Source organism: Nelumbo lutea, chromosome 1, assembly GCF_056320005.1.
Source record: "Nelumbo lutea isolate HS-2025 chromosome 1, American lotus-T2T, whole genome shotgun sequence".
Lineage (NCBI taxonomy): Eukaryota > Viridiplantae > Streptophyta > Magnoliopsida > Proteales > Nelumbonaceae > Nelumbo > Nelumbo lutea.
In genome coordinates this window covers 162,119,773-162,140,056 of record NC_142684.1, presented here as the reverse complement: position 1 = coordinate 162,140,056, position 20,284 = coordinate 162,119,773, and the positions used below count along the sequence as shown (strand labels likewise).

The 20,284-nt window shown below is 35.9% G+C and overlaps 1 protein-coding gene across 2 annotated transcripts; it reads left to right on the top strand.

Moving 5' to 3' along the window:
- Positions 1-12,391: 12,391 nt before the first annotated feature.
- On the top strand, positions 12,392-19,239 carry LOC148878798 (U-box domain-containing protein 3-like). 2 transcript variants are annotated; one of them, XM_088960181.1, is made up of 5 exons: positions 12,392-12,592; positions 14,976-15,256; positions 16,293-16,409; positions 16,557-18,467; positions 18,687-19,239. In XM_088960181.1, the coding sequence occupies exons 2-5, from the start codon at positions 14,981-14,983 to the stop codon at positions 18,750-18,752; spliced, it is 2,370 nt and encodes a 789-aa protein (XP_088816307.1). In that variant the 5' UTR covers positions 12,392-12,592; positions 14,976-14,980; the 3' UTR covers positions 18,753-19,239. The 2 variants fall into 2 exon arrangements, with proteins under 2 accessions (XP_088816307.1, XP_088816308.1); XM_088960182.1 differs by lacking the exon at positions 12,392-12,592 and adding an exon at positions 12,618-13,226.
- The last annotated feature ends 1,045 nt before the right edge of the window (positions 19,240-20,284 follow it).

Genomic DNA, 20,284 nt, shown 5'->3' with positions numbered 1-20,284 from the left:
GAAAGTTATATCCCTTCTAATTTTATCTGAGTATTTTCTGACCAGAGGTTGGTCTTGGACCTCCCTATTCTTATCCCACAACAATCTCTTTTTTAACCATTCAGGTTTGTTTTCCAAGTTATGTGAAACACTTACAAAATGGGAACTAGATTTGTTTTCCTATTGAATATGAAAATCATTCTTCTCTCTTTATTTTATGTGCAACCAAATACAGCCTACATCAGAAACACAAAGAATGAAAATGGAGAGAGGGTAACTGAGCTCTTGACAAAGAAAGAAAGGGGAGGCAGCCCAATGTATGAGGTTCCCATCAATGTTGGGTCCGGGGAGGGATAAATATACCTAGCCTTACCTTTGCACATATAGGGAGGTTGTCTCCAAGATTTGAATCCTAATCACCAAAGGTCACAATGGAGCAACCCAACCATTGTGCCAAGACCCATCCTCAATTGATCTCTTAACTGTCATCAAGAAAATTTATACTCAAATTCAGGGAATTGGGGATTTTAGAGGTGTAAAATGGGTCATGTTGTGGGTATGGGCCAAACTGGGTCAGACTGTTTTTTTTTTTGTTTTGTTTTCATTTGTTTTGATATTTTTTATTTCTTTGCTAAGTAAAACTAAAATATTTATCTTTCCTTTGGTAACTATTTGAAAAAATAAAATATCTAACAAAGATATGAAATAAGAAGTCAAAGAGAAAATAACTCAAAGTAAATAACAAATTGAAAGATAAATAAGAATTTTATTTCATTTAAATTTGAATGATACAAAGCATACAGTGGTTGGATGAATGAAATATGAAAATTGGAAAATGGAATAAATTAATAAAATATATAAAATATAATATAGTTATAAATTGAAAATAAAAAATTACGTTATTAAAACATATCAAATAAATTAAATAAAATTAAAACAAATTTTCAATAATTTGAACAATGCTATACAACTATTGAATATACAAAAAATATTGACTTCATCATTTTCTCCTATTGTTGTTGACTTTGATCATCTATTTAGTTGAAACTATTGTTTTTAAAACTGGATCGGACTAGACTGTCAGACCGGAAAAATCAGGAACTGATCACCTGACCAGTTTTGTTTTCCTCCAAAGCTGCTTTTTCCCCCAAAACCGTTGATTTTGGTCAGCAAACCGCTGAACCAGCCGGCTAACCGTTCAAACCGTTCGAACGGTTTTGACTGTTTTTTAATTTTTTAATATTTTTAATTTTTTTGTCAGAATGGACCAGTCGTTCGGGTCGAACGGTCGGACCGTTCGAACCGATAACCGAACCCTGATCGGTTCGATCGTCGATTCATTTTTAAAAGCCATGGTTAAAACATCAGGGTAGTGACATGCCCTCCTTTATCTTGTAATCTATCTTTAGCATCCAATCAATTTTTAAAGTAAATGCATATCTCTAAACTTTCATCATTCATACAACTTCTCTTGTTATCCAACACCCTAGTACCTGCACTAAAGCAACACTCCGATGGAACTATAGACACTGGAGGGATTAGTAGATCACGTGCCATGGCGATGAGAACTGGATAATTGTTTTACATGTTCACTCCACCTAGCTAAAATATTAAGATTATTTGTTCCATTTGAGGTGAAGGAAGAATCACCTAAAGTAGAAAAAAATTGCTTGTAAAAAAAAAAAACCAAAAAGTTGATTCATCGGGCGGGCTGAGCACGATCCACTATGGGCCCACAGACTGTACTGGCACGTGGGTCACGGGCCATAATCGTGCCATGCCATGTCAACCCGTAGACTTGGAACCCCAGGCCCAACACGGCCTGGACCATCGTGCTGGGCCTGGCACGGCCTGCATGCTATCGTGTTGTATCAGGTCGGGCCACAGGCAGCACGGCCCAATTTACATTTTTAGGATTAATTTCTCTCATGATCTCGTCTTTTTTTTTTCTTTTTCTGCAAACCTGCAGCCCAAACTAACTCCCATGCAGGCCCATGCTAGTTTAAAGATATTCATGCAATAAGAAGAAATGTTAATGATTTTAGAACTGTCTATGGTCCAACTCTGCCGGTGTAAGCTTGTTTTATACCGTCAGTCCTAAGCCCAAGTAAAGGAGGGTTGCATCAAGTTGGCAGTAAGCATTAAAACTTTTGCTGAACTCTCATGGTCATAGGTCTGATTTGTACCGTCTGATTTGTACATGTTATACATTATTACAAGTGGAAGGGGCTAGAAGAGCTAGGACAGACTAAAAAGGACATCATAAATATAACAAAAAATGATTTAAACACCCATAGTTTTAACAATGGATATGGAACTAAACACAATGAAATGGAAAAATAAGATTCATGTAACCGACCCCATATAATTGAGATAAGGCTTGGATAACAACAATGATGATGGTGATGATGATGATGAAAATGATCCATGATCCATAAGAGTTTTTTAATGTGGTAGGCTGCAACTTAAGGATCTTTGATGTAATTTGGTCAAGCCAAACTACTACTCTTGTAACACGGCCATGTTCTTGACATCTTGTCTAATTAGTTGGGTGGTCAAGGTCATCTTATTAAACTGATTTTTCACAGCATGAAGATTTCAAGTTATCAATAGGCTACTTTGTCATTTAATTTCCTTTCAGAAGCAAGTTATGAAAAGATGGAACAAATTTAAGGCTAAAATGATCAATACTACAAGCTTGGTAATGTGATTTACAAGGATTGTTGAAAACTACAAAATATGAAATTATTTAGCCACATGGAGCCATGAATGGACAACAACGCCAATCTAGTTCCAGTCCATCATAAAAGCGACCCCTGTGAATGGTTACATGTTTACGGCCCCAGGCCAGATCAGCTTTATTGTTTACATACATGTGTTGGATTTGGCTAGACTCCTCTTCTAAGTAAGGCCAGCTGTTGATGCTTCAAAACTTCTAATTATACAATGCCAAACAAAGGAAAATTTCCATTAAACATGTGGTAGGGATTAGCAGGCTGAAATCTGCTGCTTTTGAGAAACCATGGCAGATTGAATCTGCTGGTGAAGCTTTGCCAATAAACTGCACAGAAAATCCTTTTCTAATGTTTATATCTGATGTCTGCCATGAGCCAGCATTCTGAGACCCATGACCCATGAATGTTTTGGCCTACCCTTTGCAACTCCTGCCACAAAGAAAATTCGGACTGATCATTTGACTCACCGACTGTTAAATTGGAATGCTTTCCCCCCAATTAAGGGCTGGGACCCAATAGAGTAAAAAGGATATAACCCAGGTCCAAAATGAAAGAAACTGAAAATCAAAATCAACATTCCAGTCCAATTAATCAGGTGGCATCGGTCTAGGGCTGGGTCAAACATTTATGGAAACAGTTGGAGCCAATTTGGGGCCACAAAGCGCCAACCCATGTCATGTTTGATAAACCAGATGTGAGGGCCCCATATTTCCAACACCACACTCTAACAGCACATGGAATGCTTCATGGGAAGGAGAGCATAGGCCTCTACAAAGGGAAACCCAAAAAAATTTCAGGGAGCCCAACAACATCCAACCTATCTCTTTCCTCCTTCCTTTTAGGGGGAAGTGGGAACCATCTCTTTAACTTTAATGGAGAGTACTTTCTACCGGCAGCATGGCGTAAACGGCAAATTAGCAATAATTTTTCTTTTTGGGTACCCACTAATAAAATCAAATCGCTTAAAACTAGGTCATAAAGCCATATAAAAACTTGGTTGATGGAATCTTCCTTTCTATTTTACTTTTTCTCTATCATACCTAAATCTAAATGGCATGGTTCCATTTGGAGCATTGTTCATGGGAAAATAAAAGGAAGGCACCTTGTAATTTTGGGGTAGTGACACTTGGGGCCTTAACCTTCACTTGTGTTACGTTGACTCATTCATAGTTTGAGTAATTGAGAGAATAAAAATTGTAAAATGGCAGAAACGGACATAATTAATGCACGGATTGTTGTGTTGCTTCCGGGCCTTATTTATCCAACTGTGAAAAAGAAAATAAGAAAGGAGATGAACAACTAGGGCTTTTAGAGATTCAATAAAGGAGAGGGCAAAATAGCCTCATATGTGTTATAATGGTTGGACTTGAGTTTTAATTTCTAAAAGTAAAGGATACCTCCTGTAATTTTCCCTTAATTTCAATTATTCATAATTTCTTTTTCAATGTTCAAAATATCACAACATATCAAGTATCAGCTTTTGAATCTTTCAAGATGCTGTTTAGAGAGATTTAGGGGGGGCTTTCTTTTTGAACATAAAAACCCATCTTAATATGCCTATCCTTGAAACATCATCCTGAAAAAATTAAGGCTCAATTTGAAAAGAATGCAAATATAAATATGTATAGGGGAAGGGCAAATGCAAAGTTTAGAAATACCCATTTACAAGATTTTGCACCCTACTACATATTTATATTTGTATTCTTCCCAAACTGAGCCTTTTTAAAAAAAGAGTATAGCCCTTTTTTCTTTCCCTTGTACGATATTGCTCATCCCAGTTCTAGCCAGTCCTTTACAAGGATAAATCATCTAAAATAAGCTTAATTTTTGTGTAGAAAACATAATAAATGGTCCCACAACATCGGACATTTCTTTGTTCTTTTTGAAGACAAAGACACCATGGAGTCTTGGAATGTAATGGATGCCCACCCCTCTGCTCTGGAGACACCCAATCGCCCATAATGTTGAAGCCCAGGCAGAATTTCTAATCCAAGTCAAAACAGGGACTGAGTCACTATCCAAGTCAAAGCAATGACCTACCCTTTCCTCTTCAGCCCTACACCACAAAGCCCTGCTCCCTTCAATTCATCGACTGATTAACATGTCTATGTCCATTGCATTAATATAAAGTAGCCACACCCCATCTCCCCACCTCTCTCTCTCTCTAATGGGTAGGGTTCAGGGAATCCTTGGACTGTTTCTTGTTTAATTTTTATTTATGTTAATAGTGACAAGATAAGGATGGTATGTGTGGAAGTGGACAGTAGCCTTGATTGAAAACAAGTTTCTCAACAGTTGCTAAGTATTTAATGGTGTGAACAGACTTCATGGAGAGCAAGAAAGAGTAAAGAGGGCAGCGATTATAAGGCATATAAAAAGGGAGAATGATAAAATAGGTCTTGGGTCACATGGTTTGTTTTTAGTAGTACAAAGCACTTGTGATTGTTTGTGTAAACAAACATTTTTACAGTTGTAACATTAAGCGCCATCAACATCCTAGAATAAGGCAATTGTACAGTGAATTATCAATATTTTTTTCAGGAGAATGACTACTCAACCCATCATCAGAGTTTTTAGTCCTATCATACAGTTGAGGTAGGTGTCAGTTCAGAATCCATGTGAATATACAGGCGGATATTAGTGTTTAGGGTAGGGGTGTTTGACATTTTGAATTATTGTAAGTCTATAGTGGAATTCAGAATTTTGCATTAGACTGCGGTGTACTTTTTTGTATTTTTTAGTATCAGTGTTGTCAGATTTCGACCGGAGGTAAAAACCATTTTAGTCATTGGTTTAGGGGTTTAACAGGGCTCTAATTTTGACTTCTCAAATAAAAATACAAAATAAAAGAAGAAAATTTGTTTCTTTATATATTAAAGAGAGGGGCTATACAAAACAAGGGTAGCATATCTAAGGATGCAACTTGGGCAGGTTTAAATTCGATTTGGTTAACTGGTTCAGTTGATATGTTAGCTGATTCATTCCAACATTGACGTAGTATCGATTCCTGCAACCTCCAACTTTGGAGAGGGGGTTGTTAGTGTGTTGTGTATCACCAAATATAAAAATAAAAATAAAAATAAAAATAAACTTGAACAGATTCAAGTTGGATTTTTTTATGAAAACTTGATGGGCCTGACTCAAAAACTGGAGCCAAAAACAGTATAAAACGTTATGGTCTGCTACTCTAAGAATGGTTTTCAAACTGTCATTGACCTGGACGGTCAGACTGTTTGGCCTGGGAACCGTCCAGACAACCAGTTCCGTTTTACCCCAAACCCGATCCCTAACGAAAAACTGTTGAATAGATCAACAACCCATTAACCCAAACAATCAAACCATCAACCCATTCAACAGTTTTGACCGTTTTTATTTTTTATTATTATTTTTTTAAATAGACCATCCATTCAAACTGAACATCAAACCGTTAACCCATAAACCAATAACTAGAATATTTCCATTTGCAGCATACCTCGAAGTATCAATACGGCTTGTTAAGTTAATGGAGACACGGGTGAAATATTCTATACATAAGGTTAACTAGTTTATATAGGAGGTTCCTTGTTCAGGTGGAATGGCATGAAAGTCTTGCGAACACACGTGCCAAATTAATGGGACTAATACAGTTTTTTTCTCCTCTTACCATTGGCCAGGTCTGGAATTGGGTTAGATTCGAATCCGATTTAAAATCTAATTTGATCACTGAAATTTAAATCCGATTCCGATTTAAAATCCGAGTCTTCTCTATTATCATTAAAATAAAATAAAATAAAAAATAATTGTTTTTTAATTTATATAAATATAAAATACTATAATAATTATTATATCTTATATATAATTAGATTATTTGATTTTTATCTGATTGGATGGGACCAATTCCACGCTCAATCCAATTATTCTCAAATCCTTTTTTTTTTTTTGTTTCTTCTAAAAGGCACCTATTTTTTCTGGTTTTTTTTTTGAAATTTTCTAATTTTAAAATTGAACAAAATAATTCAAGTGACCAATCACTTAAAGACTTTTAGCTCTCTAAAACATCATTCTCTCTCTCTCCACCCCCATTAACTCTTTTAATAATCTCTCATCATTAATTATGGGGAAAATTCTCGATTATTGCCCTGTACTTTGGGCCTAGTGCCACTTTGATCCCCAAACCTTAAAATGTGACAATTCAATACTCTAACTTTCAAAACATGCCAATTTAGTACCTACCCATTAACCAGCTGTTAAGTGGCATTTAAAAAGACATAAATGCCCTTCAAGTGTCATCTAATTTTCTTTATCATCCAAACATTGAAAAAAAAAGAATAGTCCCAAATCCTTGCCTCTTCTATTCAAGAAAGTTGGAGTCACTAGAATGCCCATTGAGATGTGGTCCTAACTTTCTAGATTAAAAGAGGCAAGGATTTGGGACTGTTCATTTTTTTTGTCAATGTTTGGGTGGTTGATAAAGAAAAATATATGACACTTGAAGGGCATTTGTGTCTTTTCAAATGCCACTTAACAACTGGTTAACGAGTAGGTATTAAATCGGCTCGTTTTAAAAGTTTGGGCATTGAATTATTGCATTTTAAAGTTTGGGGACCAAAGTGGCACTAGGTCCAAAGTACAGCCGTACAGGGTACTAATTGGGAATTTTCCCATAATTATGTCATTAAGCACTCTCTCTTTCAATAACTCATGCCACTAATTCTTTCTCATCTCTGTTACTCCATTAAATTACATAAAATTCATTAACTTATTTGCATTGAACTATAATTATCAATAATTGAAATTGAGATATTCAATGATATGTTATTGTGCTAAATAGTCCACTTCTATATTCCATTTGAAAATAATAAAAATTAACTAACCATAATAAAAATAATTTAGTAAGATTCTTAAATAAAATAAAAATAATTATTAATTATTGCTATTGGTAAAATATTTTTATTAATATAATAAAAAGAACTTAATTAATAAAATGGATATGATAAATTAAAAATGAATATCAATTTAAAATTAATATAAAAAGAATAAAAATTTATCTAACAATTATTAGTTTTATAATCAAATTTTATTAATTCAAAACCAAATTAAGTTCCACTATTTATATATATATATATATATATATATATATATATATATATATATATATAATAAAACTTCATAAGGAATTTTAATTTAATAAGAACTTAATATATTTAAATTTTACAAATTTCAAAAATAATAAAAATTATTATTTTTAAAATTAGTTTAATTTTTTTAATCAATTTAAAATTCCATTTAAAATAAGGAAATTTACAAAAACCACCTTGGGTTTTCTAACAATCCTATGAAACTCCCTAGTGTTTTGACCCTAACAAAAACCTCCTCTATTGTTTTGGAAAAAAAAAGGTGCAAATACCTTCCTTTAATCAACATTCCAAATAAAAAAAATGTTGATGTAATGCATTTTAATTTTACTTCACTTCAGCCTTTTTACATTTTTCCAAGAAGAGTAAGGAGAATTATTCTTTGAAAATTGTTTAGCAAAATAAATTAGTGGAGGATAAAGTTGAAACTTTAAGTTATGTATGATAATGCATTAACAATGATAATGGTATTTTGGTAACTTCAATGTCTTTGTTACTGAAGAGCTAAGGGAAATGAAATGTTTGTACTTTTTTTCTCAAAACTATAGGGAAGGCCTTTGTTGGGTCAAAACACAAAGGTGGTTTATAGAATTATTATAAGAAGATTTTTTTTTTATAATTTTACCTAAAAATAATAATAAACTAATAAAAATTAATAAAAAATTCTTTAAAAAAATATAAATTAGCATTAAGATACAAAAAATAATATAAATTTATCTAAAGAATAGGAAACTGACCACTCTCACCAAAGCACAACTTAGATTGTAACCGAATAAACTAGACATAACCCCAAAAAATAATGCTTGAATTTAACTTAGATTGACACAATCTAATTGAAAATGTCATAGAACTCCATCTTCAATTTTGCTAATAAATAAAGATTGTGCATTTCACGGGTCCTAAGTAGTTTAGGTAGTAAAATGACACACCCCCATGGTTCAAGGGGATTTTGGAGTTTATCCATAATTAATATAAGGGTATTATTTGTGAGTTCAGATGTGCTACAGGATCTTGATCAAGAGATATTCTTGATGTGAGGTTGTAGGATCGTGTGTCCAGCATATTGTCACTAGTAGACTAGGACTTGTGTGTCCAATGTCCATGCATGTGTTGTGGCAAACACTAAACTAATCCCTTGGGCTACAAATTGTGTATCTAATTTGGAGAATTTAGGGTTCATTTGGTTCATAGTTGGAATCAAAATTGGAATCAGAATGGTCTATTTCAATAGTCTATTCGGTTCAAACAGGAATTGGAATTAGCTAGAATGATACTTCATTCCCAAGGGAGGGGGAGGGAATGCTCATTTTCTCAAATAGGGGGATGCCATTCCACCAGAAATAAGAATGGGATTCTGATTCTGTCCAACCAAACAGTTGGGATTGAAATGGTTCATTCCTATTCCAAACCTCTATTCCCACAAACCAAACGGGCCCTTAATCAATTTATACAGTATTGAGTATGGGCCCACACAAAGTTTATCTGATGCTCAATAACAAGCTAAGTTGCACACTTTACTCCATTGATTTGTGGGATGGGGAGGGAAAAAGGAATATTCAAGAATATTCTCCTTTTCCCATGTTTGGTATGTGGGACATCATGTGATGGGATGGGGAAAATGTGGAATTACAATTTTCATTTTTTGGGTGTGAACAAACAATGGAAGAGTAGGGGTGATCATTTCAGCCTGTGACCATCATATATTTAAATATATGTATTTTATACAGTTATAATATACATCTTATGTAAGAAAAATCTCTAATATTGGAAAAATATGTTACTAAAAGAGCTTTGACCGATCAAAGCTCCCCCCATAAATAGTGATTAATACCACCCAATTGGTCACCTCTTTTATGATACTAGTTAATTGGCGTGCAGTAAAATCTTCCAATATCATAGTTGAATCGGTTATATCTAATATTTTATATTGCAACCTAGCTCTATCTATAGGGTGAAAGTGGTACTTGATCCCAAGCTTGAGGTATGATGGCCAACACCTAAGCTCGTCTAACAATTTTGTAACTACTTTTGTGAGCACTTTAAGGTTGTGTTTGGCACCATACTATATTTATTTGAAATGTTTGGATTGATGAATGCAAATCAAATCAATGAGATGTGTGTTGTCATGTCACACATGCAAGTTACTTCAATTAGAACAATAAACATCAATTTGACATCTCCTCACACAATGATTTATACAAAAAAGTTTTGGAGGATTCCACTACCTTAATTGCTTTTACAAACTTTTGGCACAATATAATCAACAAGGTTGGATAGATCAATGTGAAACAAATTGACAACTCATCTCAAGACTCTAGGTTCAATTAAGCCCTGTCCCTACTTTGTGGGGTTAGCTCCCTGAATCTTCTTCTGCCATTTCACTCTATCGAGAATGTGACAATTCAGGCTCCAACATGACACAGCCTCCATTCAAGGTTGACAAGTTTTTAGTAGGGAGTGCAAATTTAACACTAATCAGATGATTCATTAAGCCATTAAGTACTGATCTCGCAATTATAAAATTGGTCGAACTAAATTGTTTGACACACTGATTATATGTACAGAAACCATGTGCAGCAGGTCTCCAAACATTTAAAAAAATTATATGTGCAGTAACCATGGTTTGGATGTGCTGATATGTCGAATGGTTTAATCCAATTTCATTTGGTTCACCGTGTTTAGTCTTATTTATTTATTTCACTATGCAAATAAATGGGCACAAACTCCCAAACTCTAATGAAGGCACCAGGATTCAATCTCAAATCTGTGGCAAATTTCTTCATAAAACTAGGGTTTAATCCATGTGGACTTCTCCTAATCTTAAATGGAGACTATGGGAGATGGGGAAAATCTTTGTGCGACTATTAGGGGTGTTGGTGATTCGGTAACGAATCATGGCACTTTTTTTTGTAAATCGAACCAGTGGTACTGATTTTTTTAATTCTTTAAATCGAAATCAAATTGGTATCTCCGGCTAACTGGTTCGTCAGTTTTGGTTTTTGATCGGTTCGGTTCTTCGATTTTTTATATTTATAATATTTATATAATAAATAATAAATGATATATAAAATATTATAAATATTTGAAAAATATATAATATATTTATAAATAGATGATTATAAAATATAATATAAGTATGTATTTATATATAATACATAGAAAATATGTGACATATATTAAAAATATATATACTGGTCAGTTCGATTAACCGTTGGTTTTTTTGTAAGTTAATCAAAAACCGAACCAATCGGTCCTTCGATTTTTCAAAAATCCCAGACCGATCAGTTTAGTTAACCGCATTTTGCGGTTCGATTTTCTTGGTTCAATTCGGTTTTTTGGTTTTTATGAATACCCCTAACAAATATGCAAGGGTGGAATAAGGAATTTTGGCTACCCCACCCCATTCACACGATCATACCAAGTAGTTGGAGACTCCTGCCAACCAAAGTGCCTTCAAACCAGTTCCAATATGATTCGTGTTTGTATATCATGTGTGGGGGAGTTGAGATCTTCTGTCAATAAAATATGTTCCAACCCTCTATCAACTTGATCTAACACAGTGCATCTCACCACGAGATTAGAATTCATCATAAAAGTGTGACCCCGCCATGTGTTAGATGATATTAATAGAGGGTTAAAACGTATTTTGTTGGGAAGTGATCCATACTCGTGGTGTGGTGATGTACAGAGATGAATTATATTGGAACATGTTGGGAGGGACTTCTGTTGGCAGGAGATCCAAACAGAATCATACCCGCCCCATCGCCAATTTGGCCCAATTTGCCATTCCTATCCACAACTAGAAAGTGACGTTACAAGAAAATCAGCTGGCCTCTTCATCTAATCTAAAATTGGTTTGGTTGTTGGTGTTCGGATCTGTTCCTTATAAATGTGACTCACACCAACCTGATGGCACGTTTTGGCCGTGCATCCGAAACATCTCTGTACTTATAAATTTTTATTCATATGAGATGTTTCAGATGCACGGCTGAAACGTGCTGTGAGATCGGAACGTGCTGAAACGGCTGAAACGTGCTGAGCCGCTGAGTTAGAGCAGATCCGGAACTCTTGCTTATTGGGCGAGATTCGGGCCATAATTGTTATGCGTCTTGTGGATGTGGAATGTACAACTTTTACCTCATGCTAAAAAGTGGCTCGGCTTCAGTTAGAACAGTGTTTATAGACTTACATCGGGAATATCTTTGTACTTCTATGCTTTATTTCATTTCATCGCGAGATATTAGCAACGCAAGGTTCGAATGGCAGTTCGAATGAACCTTGCTCTGAGAGCTGTGGGGAGTTAGGAAACCATCATTTTTACTGATCACGGAAAGATCTTTGACGCTGAAATTATCTGATGTTGATTTTAAACATGCTAATTTTACTAGAAAAAAATAATTATTATATTAATAATAAACCTAATTAGTAAAAAAGTATCAGAAAGAGTTGGATGGACAAAATTGTCCTTAACAAATTAGGACGAAACCAATTGCCTGATGCCTCTTCTTGGGTCCCACACATTTTTCCCTTTTCCCGTTTTATTTATTTATTTATTTTTGTTTTGCTTCCTCTTCCTGCAACTCTCTCTCTCTCTCTCGTGGGGGTCTGTAACGACCAAAGAAAGTAAGGCATAAGAGGAAGAAGATCGGGGTAAGGTTTCAGAAAGAAGCAAAGTAATAGTACACTGGTTTTGACTTGCAGAGTATTGAGTTTGGTGTTTTCTGATTACGCCTCCATCCACAAGTTTGAAGCACAATAACAGAGGTATCTTATTCTCTGTCTAGAAAACGAATTCTTCTTCTGTTTGTGAGTTTGTATATTGCACCAGCTTTGTATGCATGACTTCAAGCTAAGAAATTTGCATGCATTATCGAGTTTCTCTCTGGATTTCAAGGCTTTATTTAGTAGGCTGAAGTGGAGCTTAGCGTTTGGACTATATTTGCTGACAATTTTTTTTTTTTTTTATATTTGGTAACTTCATTTGCTTTTCAACCAAATTTTCGGTTTCCTTCTTTTGAGAGAATTCATGCTGAGAAGCTTCCATCTATAAATAATTTCAATACTAAAATTGTGAAAAATGAGCTTTGGAAATTTGGAATCTTATTCGAAATATGGTTTTGGGAAGTGGATTGGAGTCTGAATCATCGTTTTCCTGCCAGTTATTGAGAAGTCCTTAGCTGGGTGTTTTTGTGTCAAGAGCAAATGCTTTGAGTTAGACTTCAACATACTCTTCACACTTGGGTTGTAGAAGTAAATCCGCCCACCCTACTTCAACTTCTTTTATCATAATTTGTAAACCAATATCTGCGAAGGTTGCCAGTTTTGATGCTGATCCATGCTCTGATCATGATTGCTTTGCAACATTAGCGCTTTATTAAAGTGAATAGTGATTGATTAGGTATGGATGTTCTTTTTGATTACTCAATTTCAGCAATCGTGGCATTGGATACTTAAGCTCTGTCTCATTCATTTTCATTTTTACTCTATTGTATGACAAGTTTGTTATGCTTGTGAGGTCCTCTTACCCAGCTGGTTATTCGTGTTCCTCTTTAGGAGTTTATACCGTTATAGTTCATCTATGAAGAAAAAATATTCCATGAACAAAATAGTTTCTTCCTGTTCCTTCTTTCTTCTTTTCTTTAACATGGATTCTGGAATAAAACTCATTATAAGGAAAGCTCAGTGTCAAACTTTCCACAAACTATTTCAATTGTTTCAAAATACCCAAAATGATGAAAAAACCTTCAGAAGCTAGGTGTGGTTTTGTGTACAAATGTGATTGTAGATTTGATAGAACCAACCAAAAACGCAAATAATACTGGTGTTAGTTTTCAAATAGGAAACTGCCCAAAAGAATCTTAAGTGACTTGCTTTGGAATTCAAGGCACAAATTTCAACAAGCTCCACCTTGGTTTGAATCCCATCGAGCAAGTAAAAAAGATGATCTTCCATCATCTTCTCCAGCATGCTGAAAGGCACGCAAATTAACCATTCTGTGATCAAGTTCAAGTTGATCTTGAACAAATTTGCAAAAACTGTAATCTCTTTTTCATTGATCATTATTTCCATCAATGCTTTGTGTAGATCTCACTGGATTAGTAGGTTTGTAACTTTGATTTACCACAAATGGAAGTTCTCTTTTGCCAAATTCTCCCACCTGGAAGGTCAAACCTTATAATTAGAACCTCCATACCATGGTACCCAAACCTGGATTCCAATCAAACCAACAACTGCAGTACTGATCTTCCTTTGAAACAAGCCTAGCACCAAATCTGAGCCCTAATTTTTGTGCGGAAAATGTGTGTGGGTCCAAAACTAGCAGTATTTTTTCCAAATTGGAAACTTCCACAAAGACTCTTAAGTGACTTGCCTTGGAATTCAAAGTACAAATCTCCATAAGTGGTTAGTAGTTATAGCATAACCGTGCTGGATCTAGAGACAAATAAGATTTAAGGATGTCTCATAGGCTCCACGAAGTATTCTGTATTATCTTTGTTTCTTAACCATGGATTTTCAAGCGTGTACAATATGCATAAATAAGTAAATAGTTTTTGCAGTAGATTTTCTGTCTTCTTATTTGCTAAGGTGTTAGAACCTTTTTTTTTTTTCAAAAGATTTGCTTTTATCCATTAAAACTTCTTCATTTCTTTGTTCGGTATAGATATCTGTGGAGCAAATAATACCATTCACCTTTCAAGCCATCAGAACTTCTTTATCATGTTTATCCCCTTTGGTTGCTCTCTAGTGTAGAAGTTTCTCAGCAGTCATCATCGAACTATGTGACTACAATTTTCCAATTCTGGTTGTACTAGTTGACAAGATAGACCAAAACAAATTGTGAACTTGTTTATACATCCATTTCTTGTTTTGCCCTATTTTGCTATCTTCTTTAGCTAGAAGAACAAAAACGGGAAGAAGAATAGAAAAATGAAGGCATGTAATCCAAGCAGATGCTTTGACATGTGGCTTCTATTCTACATACTGAGTGTAGTAGTACTCAATAACTGCAAATGTACTTCTAACCAGTAGTCTGCTAAACTAGTCATATCACAATAACACGGATCAATTCATTTATTTTGAACTAACATGAAAGTTCCAATATCTTTGTGTTAGTTATTCCTTATATGATTTGCTTTTCATAAAACAGGTATCATGGACACAAAATCCATAAGATGTCTGGTTAACAGCATTTCTCGGTTCATTCATCTGGTAGCCTGCCAGACAGTCAAATCTGTGCCTATGCAAAAGGATTACAAATATATGGTGGCTTTATTGAAGCTTATGAAGCCTGTGCTTGATGATGTCGTTGACTATAAAGTGCCAATGAATGAGTTTCTACTTAAAGAATGTGAGGAAATGGACATAGCTGTTAACGAGGCTAGAGAATTCATGGAGAAGTTGTCTCCAAAGATGAGTAAGATATGCAGTGTGAGTGCCTAATGTCATCTCTTATTGTTCTTCAATATGCTTGAGCCAAAAGAAGTACTTGGTTTGCTATTGTTCTTTTGTTCTTTTTTTTCCTTAGCCAATGAAAGGTGCCTAGGTTCCTTAATGCCTAAGATCTCGTTGTGGAACCATGAAATTTCTTTCACTCTTTACATCAAGGACTGCAATCAGGCCAAAAAGGACAAAGCTTTGTCAAGAGACATACCTTAAGGGGGAATCAAAAGTAATTTGCTTAATGGGTCATTGATCATGATTAGAAGCAAATGATTCTAAGAGAGCATGCTAGTTGCTTTTGTGTATCTGAGTGGGGGGGCTCTTACAGATGGTGGGTTACAGCTTATGGGGTAGACTGTGGAAGTGATAACATTGCCATCTGTAACTTCCCTTATCTAATGGACTGTCTAAATTAGCCCTTATCATGCTGCCAAGTGGCAGAAATAGGAAATCTCATTAGTTCAGACCTATCTAAAAAGGCTTAAAAGTTAGCTGTTTGGGAAAATTGTACATATGTAATATTCTTTTGCTTTATGAATAGGTTCCTTCTCAAGCAACTGTGTATAACTGATTATTTAGTTTTTGTAAGCCATCCACCCCATATCCGTGTATAAAACAGATTGATCTTTTAATTTATCAAACTGTAGTAGCATACCTGGATGGTGTGACCTCTTTGGGTTCTACCTCCTTTGTTGATGTAATTACTTGAATCGTCATTAGGGTATTTCAGCATCAATGCCCATATTACATGTAATATGATTCTGATCTGATCAATAAAACAACATTTTCAAATCAAATAAGTCTAAGGCTCTCTAATTCTCCCTGAAATTTCCCCTCTTTTTCAGACACATCCAACAGAAAAAAGGATCTTGCAAAAATCAAAATTTTATGGTCAAACTGCACACATAGGGAAGCTTGATTTATGATTTCCTCAAAGCCGGCATATTTGGGATTCTTTTTTTTTTATGTGTATTTGGGATTCTCATATATATTTCATTCTTGTTTCATGCTTTGATAAGACCAGGTTCTAGAGAGTGAGCTACTGGCAACAAAAATCCGGGGATCTTCGGTGGAGATTTGCCACATATTGTGTACATTGCCACAGTCATCTCAATACACTTCCCTTTTATCTCGTGTTCAGGTATTTGGAGTTGAAATACTCTAAATAGCCTTGCAAACTTTTAATACTGTGTTCTTTTTGCATAAATTTCATTAGATGACTGTACATTTTCTGCTCTCTTACTGACAACGAAAAGTGAGAACTTATCTGTATTTAAACTGTCTTCAGCAATGTCTGCGGGAGATACAGTGTTTGGAGCAGGAGAAAATATCAGAACTCATAGAAGAGGCTATGATAGATCAAAGGGAGAATGTCATCCCTTGCACTGAGAATCTTATAAGAATTGCTGAGATACTTGGTTTTACATCCAATCATGAGTTGTTGGAAGAGAGTATAGCCCTGGAAAAGGAGAGAGTGAAGGCCCAATTCAAGAAAAAGGATGAGTTAGACCATATTGATCAGATTGTATATCTTGTTGCTCATATTCGTGATAGCATGGTCAAACTTGAGCCTTTCGCAGCAATAAATGGTGTAGCCGTGCCTCCATATTTTCGCTGCCCTCTGTCATTAGGACTGATGTTGGACCCTGTGATTGTGGCATCTGGTCAGACCTACGAGAGGGCTTTCATCCAGAAGTGGCTTGATCATGGGCTGATTATATGCCCCCAAACCCGTCAAACTCTTAGACATACAAATGTCATTCCAAATTACACTGTCAAGGCTTTGATTGAAAATTGGTGTGACAATAACAACATACGGATTTTCAGTAATGTTGACTGCAACAATATCTCAAGCCCATCCTTGTCTGATCATGCATCCCATCAAGATTTCATCCGCACTGATAGTTTCCGTAGTTCTCTTAACAGTAGCATTTCTACTTCAAGGTCCTCTCTTGGAGTCAGAAATGGATCTGAGATTCAAAGGCTTGAGGTCTTTTCAGGTTTGGGTGAGGACAGCAATGGAAGTTGCAGCAAGGTAACTCCAAAATGTGACCAACTATCCCCAGAACAATCATATAATCACAGCCGGGCTGAATCTGTGTCAAGTGCCATTTCTAGCATAGAATATATGCCCACAGCTTTGACTACTGGTCTTTCTGAATTATCAAGGGTATCAAGTAAGCATGGGGATGCAAATGAGTTGTCTGGAGAAATCACATCCAAATGCATGGTTTCTTCTCCTTCAAATAGAAGTTCAGGGTTTTCCCCATGGTTGTCAGGGAAACAATTCTACAGTTTCAAAACTAGGGCGGAAGGGGCTGAAAATGGATGCATTGGCCATTGCCGTACTCCTTCTCTTCCATTTTCAGATTCTAGTTTGGATGAGTTGACCACTTCATCTCATGTGGAGAAACTGGTTGAGGATCTAAAGAGTCACTGCAACGAAGTGCAAACAGCAGCTGCAGCAGAGCTGCGGCTTCTTGCAAAGCATAATATGGAGAACCGTATCATTATTGCCCAGTGTGGGGCTATTGCCCCATTGATTTCATTGCTCTACTCATCAGTAAAGCTGTCCAAAGAGCATTCCGTTACAACCCTATTGAACCTGTCAATCAATGAAGACAACAAGCCCATGATTGCAGAAGCAGGAGCAATAGAACCACTCATACATGTCCTCAAGTCAGGAAATTCATGTGCAAAAGAGAATGCTGCTGCAACTTTGTTCAGCCTCTCTACCTTGGAAGGGTACAAGATAAAGATTGGCCGTTCTGGTGCAGTAAAGGCCTTGGTTGACCTTCTGGGATCTGGGACCATCCGAGGGAAGAAAGATGCTGTTACTGCCTTGTTCAATTTATCAATCTGTCATGAGAACAAGGCAAGAATAGTGCAAGCTGGAGCAGTTAAATATCTTGTTGAGTTGATGGATCCAGCCACCAAAATGCTTGACAAGGCTGTTGCTCTTCTTGCAAACCTATCTACAATTCCAGAGGGGTGCTCAGCAATAACTCGCAACGGTGGTATCCCACCATTAGTTGAGGTTGTTGAAACAGGGTCCCAAAGAGGAAAAGAAAATGCCGCTTCCATCCTGTTGCAGCTATGCATTAATAGTCATAAATTCTGTAGCCTGGTCCTGGAGGAAGGAGCTGTACCACCTCTTGTTGCATTGTCTCAGTCTGGTACACCAAGAGCTAAAGAGAAGGTATGTTTATGAATTAATCATTCTTATGTTATTCCTGAGCTTTTTCCCCCCTATCAATTAGAACAAAAGCAGTATTCCAGTTGGTAATCAAGCAAATGCAGAAAGATTAGCTTTTGTATGGTCTTGCTGCTTTTCCTGTGCACATCCACCGAGCCATCCATATATATACAAATATACACAAATCTTGTTAGTTTAGATTCTTGGGATACATTGTTGCAGGCGCAACAACTTCTCAGTCATTTCCGGAACCAGAGAGGAGGGACTATGAGGAAGGCAAAATCATGATCCAAGGATAGGAATTTTGTTATTCCCATCCAAATTTCGGTCTTCACGGGCTTGGCGTTTTCTTGCAACGGCATGATCATCACCAGCCGCTTGTTTGATTCTCCCATAAGATGTTCTAACTCCACATTGTCTCAAAGCGATGGATCTGAAATATTCTTTTCTATTTATATGCAGTAGATGAAATTTACACAATTATACAATGGTCGTGATGGATAAGAATTGCAGATTTTAGTCAAGATTTGTCGAGGAAGTAGATGGTTTATCGTGAACAGAAGTAACCTTGATTTGTGATATAGTAACTCAAACTTCAATGTGGTTGTATTTCAGAAATGTGTATATGATGTAATTCCGTTTGTCGTATGTTGTATAGCCATGGTATATAGGCATTCCTATTCTGTTCACCACTGCAAGAAATTTTATGATTTCTGGATTGTGTTGCTTATAGGGATCCTCCAAATTGATAAACAGATTTTTTTTGTTCATAAAAGTTGAATTTTTTTCCCACTTTTACCAAAAATATCCAATTCGTATATTTGAGAAGAGTCTTCCACGACGTTTGCTGGAATTGCTTAAAGCTCTAAAACCCAGATTGCAGATTGTTCAGTTCCAAGATCCAATGGAGATGTCAAAATATGAGACAAATTAAAACCTCTTTTCGTCCTTGACCTCTTATCCGACATCTCTATCTAGTAGATCACCCCTTCCACGACTAGGGGTGATCATGGCCTGGGCCCAATGCAGGCCCAAGCTTGGAAATTTGTGGGCTGGGCTGAGTTAGACATGATCACCCCTAACCGGTGCCAACTAGCTTGGCTAGGAAAGTCTCTGGCTGGTTGTAGTGGAAACTTTTTATGAAGTCTTGCCTTCATTCAGGTAACCTGAGTCAGGTTGAGGGTTTAGGGGTTGGGGGAGGGCCACCTCGTGTAGACATTACCCACCAAAAAACAAAAACACAATGTTTGAAAACGCAAAGGGGTGTTCGACAATATGGTTGGTTTTGCTTTTGAAAACAAACAATTACCATTTCAGCAAAAAAACAATATGATTTATGCAACTATAACGCGTCAAATGCCATCTTTCATCTTAGATCTCAAAAACAGAGACCCACTAAACTGACCCCAAGTAGCGGCAATGGGTATGCACATTCTGAAAGCAAATGAGAATCCAGCCACACATTGGGAATATCTCCCCATGAATTTAGCATGCATTTATGGAGAGATATTCCTTAAGTGAGGCTGGATGCTATGTGCACAAAGTGTTTGATCTCAAGATATCTGGGTTCCAAGTAGCATGTGTGATATGAATCTGGATCTCCTAAATAACAAGTAACGCTAGGCGCATTGTTTTTGACGGCATGACATTTAAAAAAAAATGGTATTTGAATTTCTTGTAAGTGTTTTATTAATATTTTGTTCTTATTATATTGGAGTTATACATATTATTTTTATTTCTAATAGTATATTGATATTTTTGGCAAAATTAAGGCCATGTTTGGTTCAAATCTCATTCTTTTTCATTCTTGTCCAAGATGA

Coding starts and splice junctions, on each gene's coding strand:
- LOC148878798 (XM_088960181.1), top strand. CDS start 14,981: ATGGACACAAAATCCATAAGATGTCTGGTTAACAGCATTTCTCGGTTC. Junction 15,257..16,292: donor AGATGAGTAAGATATGCAGT/GTGAGTGCCTAA, acceptor TGATAAGACCAG/GTTCTAGAGAGTGAGCTACT. Junction 16,410..16,556: donor CCCTTTTATCTCGTGTTCAG/GTATTTGGAGTT, acceptor AACTGTCTTCAG/CAATGTCTGCGGGAGATACA.